We start from the raw sequence: 10000 nt of genomic DNA, 5'->3' as shown, positions 1-10000 counted from the left end.
TCAGGACGGATCCGTTTGGCTCTGCATCGTCAGGTGGACACCAAAACGCTGCAAGCCGCGTTTTAGTGTCCGCCTCAAAAGTGGAATGGAGACCAAACGCAGCCAAATTGATGCATTCTGAACGGATCCTTATCCATTCAGAATGCATTGGGGCTGAACTGATCCGTTTTGGGCCGCTTGTGGGAGCCCTGAAACTGATCTCACAGGCGGACCTAGAAGTGCCAGTGTGAAAGTAGCCTAAGGGTCCATTCACACGTCCGTTGTTTCTTTCCTGATCTGTTCCATTTTTTGCGGAACAGATCTGGACCCATTCATTTTCAATGGGTCCTGAAAAAAATATAATAATCAGACAGACATTGTGCTGCCCGGTTTTTTTCAGGACCCATTGAAAATGAATGGGTCCAGATCTGTTCCGCAAAAAACGGAACAGATCAGGAAAGAAACAACGGACGTGTGAATGGACCCTAAGGCACAATTTCAGGAAGCAGCATCGTTTACACGCAGCTTCCCCTGCCATGCCCATATCATCCAGCTCTATAGTCCTCAGGACTCTGTGCAGGAGTCGGTGGCATAGGATCCTATGGCGCTGGCTCCCACACTGAAGACTACAGCCTAGGAAGCTGAGCAGGACGCTGCGTAGTAAAGTGCTGGCCTTGCCCGGTCCATGCTGCAAGCTTTATTGTAAAATTCCCTAATGCAATGATTTAGAAAAACTATTAGGATATGGGTACAGCAATTCTGCTTCAGATTTTACCCTTCGCAAAGCCGAGGTGGTTACCGGCAGCATAAATTAACACGCTGCAGATTTAAAATCTGCGCCACAGTTCAATTTTTTGCAGGGTGTGGATGAGAGTTCTTAAAATTGTACTGCAAATCAATGTGTTGCCAAGTCCTGCACTATGATCTATTTTCTGGTGAAACTGGAATTTTCATGTAACTTTGGCGTAGTACATTTAGACCACCTAGAACAGGCATAGAAAATGAAGCTCGATGGAAAAAATGGTGTGCTATAAATATGTATTGTGATTCACACTACACACGATTGGTGTCCCGCACGACATCGCCTAGTTTTGACCCTCCCACGTTTCTACTGACCTCTGGTGAAGCTCTTGGGCAGGTGGTGGCTGTGTCATTGACGGACACTTCAGTAACAATGCCCGGCTAATGGACAAGTACCAACCTTTGCTTTAAAAGGAGCGATCCGCTGGCTGCAAAATTCCTAAAGTGCATTGTCCTCTGCTCAACGACAATGAGGTCTGCCAAAGGACTCCGAAGGATGGTGAAACACAATAATATCAGAAGGGCTTTGCAGAGACAAAGGTAATACAATCCCCAGGCTTATTTATACTGGAGGTATGAAAGTCACTGCTCTGATAAACAGACGAGATCAGAGCGAGCCGTCTATAGCCCGGGAACAAACAGGGGTCCCGTGATTACACGGCTAGAACATAATGCAGGTCCTCATTTTTTCCCGTATCCATTACCGAAATCTGCTCCCTTCTCCGCATTCATCTCTCACCGCCCTGGAAGCGGATGATGGGCATTATCCTCTACACACAGATTTCCACAATAATCACACCAAATATTACTGTAGATCCTATTTTGCCATCCCAATTTTGGGAAAACAGTTTTTAAGGGGCAACTGGAAAACCAAGTACCATACCTTGTAGGGCTAGGTCAGCTAAATGCAATGACCTCTTTCACTTATTGATCCACTGCATCGTTTTGGAGAAAGTACTTTTGATCTAAACACAAATGAGCAGTTATGTGCACCGAGGGAGGGCCTGAGCAACTCTGTGCACCTTTGCTCCTCCTGCTTCATATGCTGACCTCTTCTTCATGACCAGGTGAGATGACTATGCAGAATCCTGGTCCTATCAACCATGGCCAGCGAGAGGCTGGCGGAGGAAGGCAAAGGAGCAGGGTGCACAGAGTGGCTTAGGACCACCCTCGGTGCACCTAATTACTTGCACTGCATATGGATTAAAAGCACTCTCTCTCCAGATAGAGCGCCAAGTGAAATGCATCAGACATGGATGGCATACCCTAGCGATTATGGCATCAATGTCAGATAGTAGTGAGTCTCCAGAACGGGTCCACCGAAGTAAAGAAAAGCGCACCGTCCATATGCAACCAGCCTCCATTCACTGCTATGGCAGCCTGGAAAATAGCCGAGCACAGGGGCTCCTCTCTGGACATAGGAAGTGGCGCCCGCACCCATGTTGCATTGATGGCATATCCTAGCAATATGCCATGAACGTCTGAGATGTACCAAGCTCTTTAAGGCATTGTGCCCGGTTTAACAGTGAATTACCCTTCACAGTGCAATCTACCACCCATCATGACCATGCGGTAAAAAGGATATAGTTTGGCGGCAGAAAGTTCCAGCTTAAAACTTGATTGGCTAGTGCAAGATAGCGCTGGAATACCGAAGACATCTGAGCGTTGAGGTTCTCCCGTCTGCTGAATTCCTGTAGAACTTCTATTGTTAACATGAAGATTTGCCGTAAATCCTCCTCCTAGAAGAGAAGAACAAGCATTACGCAGCTAGCAAAGCCCCCGCCGCTACAAGGGATGATGGGAAGAGGGCCTCCCTGGGGAGCTGCGAGGCTCTCTTCATAAAAGTGATCCAATGTCATTCTGTCATCAAGGCACTAGCAACGTCTTCTAAAGCCATAAAAAGACTTGTCAGTAACTTTTTATTTTTTATTCAAAAGCAACATCTGAAATTCATTTGCTGGTTTTCAGTGAGTTTTTACTTATTACTACTTTTCTCAGTTTGAAGTTATTTTAGTGACCATTGAGGGTTTTTCTTTCTGGTTTTCTTCAACTGGTCACGTGTACTTATCAATAGTCAGGCAAATAGCAAGATTTATTGTTTTATTTTTATTATGGATGAGATTTCCAACTAATGTTAAACAGCAACGGCTATAGTTTCCTCCATGAGTGAAAATTAAAATAATTCATATCCTTTCAATGGGTCAATGATGTAAAGATTGGAATACCCTTTCAAAGGGGTTTCTTGGGGTTTAGGTTAGCAATATCAAACGGTTCGACCCCCCCAGCACCTCTAGTGGGCTCACTGGATACTTGCTGGAAGCTCAGTTTTCATTTAAAGGGGCTCAGTATAGGCCATAAATATCTGATCGGCGGGGGTCCGACACCCAGCACCCCTTCCGATCAGCTGTTTGAAGAGGAGGCAACGTTCCATGTGAGCGCAGCTTGCTCTTCATTACACTACACGTCGTCTCCTCTGGCGCAGTGGGGTAGTTTAATTACAAGCACTCGCTCCGTTCAAGTGAATGGAGCAAGTACTTGTCATTACATTGCACCGCCGAAACTTCCAAGACGACGGGCAGTGTAATGAACAGGAAGCAGAGCTCGCATGGAGCGTAGGACCCCGGCCTTCTGTTGATGAACGGTCACCAATATATATGGTCTGCAGTACACCAGGGTGCTGGACTGATGCGCTAAAAACCTGTCTACGGTCTCATGCAAACATGCGTCGGCCGGGCCCATGCTGCAAGTGCCCTTATATTGCCGACCCATCGTTTGCAGGCCGCAATACGGCAACGGCCGTGTGCATGAGGCCTAAGAAGTGGGGCAAATCGGCACAATTTGGAGCGTCCAGATTTTCTAACCTTTTACCAACATGCTTGACAAGGGTGTGGGGCTTAGCAGAAAGGGGGCACGCCTAAGATGCTCCACTTAGCACCAAAATTCTAGCATAAAAGTCAAAGCCCACAGAAGCGCTTCCTATCCGTTTCCGTACCTTGTGGACCCATTCAAGTCAATGGGTTTGCGGGCACGGAGCCCTTACGGTTGTCTGAATGGACCCCAAGGGCCCATTCACACAATCGTATTTTTCTGTCCAAGTCTGTTCTGCAATTCTGTGGACCGGATGCGGAACCATTCATTTCACTGTGTGCTGTCCGCATCCGCACTTCCGTTCTCCGTAAAAATTATAGAACATGTCCTAATCTTGTCCGTTTTGCATTTCTATCATAGGGCAGGACATTCTAATCCACAAAATGTGGAACGCACAAGGCCGGTAATCTGCAACTTGCCGTCCACAAAAAATGGATACAGTCGTGTGAATGAGCCCTAAGCTTAGACCGTCCGTCTAAACCTGCAGCAGATTTATCACAGGGGCTCAGGCTGGATGATACATGTGGTGCAGAGATGGACGCTTTTCTCTGAATCTATGCCAGCTACTGGTTGGCTTACTTTGTGACAGATTTTCACACCAGCATTGTGGCGCAATTTTGGCACAAAATGGTGGCTCTATGGTCTGACCCTTTCCTGCAAAGCACCACCCCTACTCTACTAAGCCCCGCCCCCTTGTTGAGCATGTCGGGGGGAAAAAGTGCACAAACAATAGATGCGCCAATTTATCAGACACATTTGTAAGACACATTTGTAAGACTGGACCATAGAGAGTTTTAGTCCTCCACAGGGATACATCTGAATAACCAAAAACGGGCATGTACTTCGACAGGTACATTGACTTTAATGGGTTAAATAGTGCTCAAAGGATTCCTCTTTGGAGTCCGTTTCACCTGTTTTCCATTCCTTCCTGGCATTTTTTGTTGACCGCCCTATTGTCCGGTGAAAATGCCTGAAAAGAATGGAAAACAGGTCAAACAGACTCCAAAGATTAACCCATTAAAATCAATGCACCCATCTTGGTACTCATGTGAATCATTTTCAGGTATACGAAACAAATAACCCTGAGACTTCATGCACACGACCATACTTTCCTTCAGTATGCCATACACATTTTTTGTGGATCGCACACTTAACCATTCATTTCTATGGGGTCATTCACACATCTTTATTTTGTTACGCATTTTTGTGTCCGTTCTGCAAAAGACAGAGGCCCTGATTTATCTTACCTTCATAATTCTGGCATCATAAAGTCGCAAAATAGAGCTTTTGGACATTTTTGCACTTAATTGCGCAAAATTTCGCAACTTTGCATTTTTACACCACTCACTCCAGTTTTGTAATATGGGTGGGAAAGTGGGTGTGGTCAGTTATGTTAATTAGCTCCACTCCAGATTTATCATTGCGATCTCACTCCAGGAGGTGGGGTGGAGTAGGTTTAAGAACATTTGATAAAATGTGGCACAAAGTACTCCAACACAGACTCCCCATGATAAATTCTCTCCAGAACGTCCTATTTGGTGGAAGTGAAAAATGTGGAGTGCACATGGACTGTATTTGTATTTTGGGGACCGAAATACCGACACACGTGCATGAGACCTGATACTATATTATTAGGGCTCATGCAAATGGCCATAGTTTCAGTCCGCATCCAATCTACGTTTTTTGCAGATCAGACGTGGACCCATTCATCTGCACATCAGTTCCGCTGCCCTGCAAAAAAAAAAAGGGGCCTTGCACTTGGCCGAGATCTGTGTTTTGCACGACTGGCCGTGTGCAGGAGCCCTTGGACAGATCTTGACACACTGCAACGAGAAGCAGCAGGTGGCACCTTCCAAACCAAGAACTGGAAATAAAAATGAAGCCAGCAGGAGGTAAAACCACCAAAGCAATGTGCACCAGTCGTAACGACAAGACTGGGGCCTGAAGTACAAAAATATACTGAACATGCTAAAGAAATCCATTTCTAAAACCATATTTACATGGCCTTGATGCTCCTTGACCAAATAAAAAAAAAATATATATATATCTCCAATAATGGGAACAATTATGATAATCGGTAAGAATAATAATGGGGCAGCACTGCACTGGTAAGTGGGCAAACTATAACCTACCCTCCCCAGATTCTCTCGCCTCGAACCCTTTAATAACATTGGAATTTTTTGCATTTCCTCCAGACATAAAGCTCCTTGTTCTACAAAGACAGTTTTATGGTGTGAAGCCCTTCAAGTGCAGCGCAAAACATGAGACAAGCGAGCCATCTGCAAGCCGAAGGGAGGAAAAAAAATGAGATTGCTTTGGACAATGGCCAAAGTTATTTTAGGGCAGCCATTGTGAGACAGATTGTGTGATCCCTGTGTGTACCAGGGAGAATTGCCTCCTGACAACACATTAGGCATCACGTACAAGAAGAAAAAATTCTGGAAAGTCGGATACATTTAGAAGAACTCCGAGCTACGATGGCCAATGCATCTTCAAGCACCACAGAGGACGTGTCACATCCAGGCAAAAACAGACTAATAATTACCCTGCAGGATATGCAAGATAGGATTTAAAAGGGTTCTCCAGGCTTTCAATATTGATGACCTATCCTCAGGATTGGTCTACACCCCCGCCGATCAGCTGCATCAAGGGAAGGCACACGCAGTGTGCACGTGCCATCTCCCTTCTCTCTTCCTGCGCATCATAGACATAGCAGCAGGAAGAGAGAAGGGAGACTGCACTCGCGCACCTTCCCTTCATACAGATGAAGGACCCCCGCCGATCTGATATAGGTCATCAATATTAAAAGCCCAGAGAACCCCTTTAAAAGCGATGAACATCTTCGGGGACAATTTTATTATTGCTTTCTACTTATGGTGGGCCAAAAGAAAATGATTTCTGCAATTGGTCTTTATTAAAAATTTTCTGCAGTTTTTGTGATACAGGGGTTACATTTCAGTCTATTTGCAGACTGTCACTTTCCATTCACTGAGTCCCGTCAGATGACGGCTCATGTATAGCTTTTATCTCCTGGCCTTATAAACACTCATTTAAGACATGGTCTATCAATTTAGCTATAATGAATGTTTATCAGGTCAGGACATCAAGAGTGGGGGGTGTTTAACAGAAAGACAGACTGCAAGCAGAATAAAATTTAACCCCTGTATCACAAAAACTGCTGAAAACTTAAGACCAACTAAAAAAACATTTTAGCCCAAAAATGAGTAAAAATGAAAAAAAATTGCCCAGAAAATTTACCAGCAATAGATGTTCAGATGTGGAAGACTTGCTCGAGATTTTCACTATGGATTACTTACTGAAGATCTAGAATGGATTTACAGAACAATGCTAGTGAATTAATACGAACCCAAATTCAATAGTTTTTCCTATTGAGGCCATGCTGTGTTTTCACCACATTGCTTAAAAGAGGTCCTAAATCTCTGCTGAAACCCACCATGAAGGTGCAAGCAGCGCTTCTCATCAAGCTCTGCAACTTCGAGTTTTATCGGCTCTGCTTCTTCAGTGTGCAGAGTACGGATCCAACACACTTTCTATGGATCCGTACTCCACATGCTGGAATAGCAGAGCTGAAAAAACCTGAAGGTGCAGAGATATTTGAGAAGTGCTGCTGCACCTACGTTTCAGCAGTTTAGAACCCCTTTAAAAGGGTTGTCCGGAAGTTAAATATTAATGGTCTGTTCACAGGATAGGTCATCAATATCTGATTGATAAGTATCTGACTCCCTGCATACACCTCAACTGTTAGAGACTGTGGCAAAGTGTCAAAAATAAATAAATCCCCAAATAATTAAAAAATAGGAATAAATAAAATACATATTTGGTATTGCCGCGTCCGTGACGCCGGCTCTATAAATATATCACATGATCCACCCAGTCCGATAAACACCTTATGCATCACCTTATGGATACATTAAAAAATTTTTTGTTAAAAAAATGTTATTATTGTGTTAAAGTGATATAAATAAAAAAGTTGACATATTAGGTATTGCCGCGCCCGTAACAACCAGCTCTATAAAAATATCACATTACCCAACCCATCAGGTGAATGCCGTAAAAAAATATTTAAAAAAATTATATAGAAACAGTGCCACAAAAAAGCCATTTTTTGTCACCTTGCATCACAAAAAGGGTAAAAGAAAGCAAAAAACAAAAAAAATAAATAAATAAAAACACATGCTCCTCAAAATAGTACCAAACAAACAGTCATATAATCCCGCCGCAAAAAATGATACCCTATCTAAGACAAATCGCCCAAAAAATAATTTTTTTGTTTTTGTTTAACCACTTAAAGGGACACTGACAGGCCGAATAAGCATAATTAGCTGTATATATGCATGCACAGGTCTTCTATTGTGTAATAAAAACCATATAAGTCTAACCCCTGTCCACCTTATGAATACTGTAAAATGATGTTTTATAACCTGTTAGAATCGCTCGTTTTTCTGCCCAAGGGGCGGTGTTTCTGCTTCACTTCTGCCCAGGCAGCAGCGCCCCAACTGCTGTTCTGAAGCGCCGCCCAGCTCCTCAATATTCACTTCGCTGGGCGGCTTCTGCTGTTCCCGACATTACAAGATCCGGCGCATGCCCAATACAAATCAGTGAGGGTGCCGGGCGCATGTGCAGAAGATGAAATGGAGTCCGATGCCCATAGATTTGTATTGGGCATGCGCCGGATCTTGTAATGTCGGGAACAGCAGAAGCCGCCCAGCGAAGTGAATATTGAGGAGCTGGGCGGCGCTTCAGAACGGCGGTTGGGGGGAGGCTGCCTGGGCAGAAGTGAAGCAGAAACGCCGCCCCTTGGGCAGAAAGACGAGCAATTCTAACAGGTTATAAAACATCATTTTACAGTATTCATAAGGTGGACAGGGGTTAGACTTATATGTTTTTATTACACAATAGAAGACCTGTGCATACATATATACAGCTAATTATGCTTATTCGGCCTGTCAGTGTCCCTTAAGGACCACAGGTTTATACCCCCCTAGTGACCAGGCCCTTTTTTACAAATCGGCACTCCACAACTTTAGGGTTTGTTGCTCGGTCATGCAACTTGGCACCCAAATGAATTTTACCTCCTTTTCTTCTCACAAATACAGCTTTCTTTTGGTGGCATTTGGATGCTGCTGAGATTTTTCGTTTTTCTGATATTAATCAAAAAAGGCCGCAATTTTCTCAAAAAAAGTGTATTTTTAACTTTCTCTGGTAAAATTGTTCAAATATAATTACATTTCTATACAAGTTTGTGTCAGAATTTATTGTGCTACATGTCTTTGATAAAAAAAAATCCAATAAGTGTATATTTGTTGGTTTGGGTAAAAGTTATAGCGTTTACAAACTATGGTACAAAAATGTGAATTTCCGCATTTTGAAGCAGCTCTGACTTTCTGAGCACCTGTCATGTTTCGGTGCTAGAATGCCAGGATAGTATAAATACCCCCCAAATGACCCCATAGTTTTCACGGAGGGGCATGGTGAGTTCATGTACGATTTAATTTGACAGAGGAAAAAAATAAAAATAATAAAAAAGTTTCCATTTCTGCTAACGTCTGGCAAAAATAAAATAAAAATCTCCCACGGACTCACTATGCCCCTCCTGAGTGAATACCTTGGGGTGTCTACTTTCCGAAATGGGGTCATTTGTGGGGTGTGTATACTGTTCTGGCATTTTGTCCGGGGCTAAATTGTGAGCAACCCTGTAAGGCATAAAGGTACTCGTTGGACTTTCGGCCCCTTTACGCACCTAGGCTGCAAAAAAGTGTCACACGTGGTTTCGCCGTACTCAGAAGAAGTAGGGCAATGTGTTTTGGGGTGTATTTTTACATATACCCATGCTGGGTGAGCGAAATATCTCTGTAAATTGACAACTTTGTATAATTTTTTTTTTTAAGTTGTCATTTACAGAGATATTTCTCACACACAGCATGGGTATATGTAAAAATACACCCCAAAACACATTGCCCTACTTCTTCCGAGTACGGCGATACTACGCGTGACACTTTTTTGCAGCCTAGGTGCACAAAGGGGCCCAAATTCCAATGAGTACCTTTAGGATTTCACAGGGCATTTTTACGCATTTGGATTCCAAACTACTTCTCACGCTTTAGGTCCCCTAAAAAAAAAAAAAAAAAAAAAAAATTCCGCTAACTTGTGCCAAAAAAAAAATTATTCTATGAACTCGCCGTGCCCCTCAAAAGTGATCTTTTTATAGCGCCGCAGCGATTTTACGGTGTTTTTGCAGTGATCAGAAAAATATATATATATATATTCTGTCACTGCGGTGGGGCGGAACGCAAGTGTGGGCACAAGATCAGGCCTGATCGGCCGAACACTA

General features: G+C 43.5%; 1 protein-coding gene across 1 annotated transcript in view; it reads right to left on the bottom strand.

The window, feature by feature from the left end:
* The window catches only part of XPO4 (exportin 4), a 115005-nt gene that overhangs the window by 49239 nt on the left and 55766 nt on the right, over nt 1-10000 (bottom strand). Inside the window, exon 6 of the mRNA XM_044287005.1 lies at nt 2366-2519. Coding sequence (XP_044142940.1) covers nt 2366-2519 — 154 coding nt within the window. The remainder of the gene's footprint in view (nt 1-2365; nt 2520-10000) is intronic.

Source organism: Bufo gargarizans, chromosome 3, assembly GCF_014858855.1.
Source record: "Bufo gargarizans isolate SCDJY-AF-19 chromosome 3, ASM1485885v1, whole genome shotgun sequence".
Taxonomy (NCBI): domain Eukaryota; kingdom Metazoa; phylum Chordata; class Amphibia; order Anura; family Bufonidae; genus Bufo; species Bufo gargarizans.
Note: the sequence above shows the minus strand (reverse complement) of the source record. Positions and strands in the feature narration are given on the sequence as shown.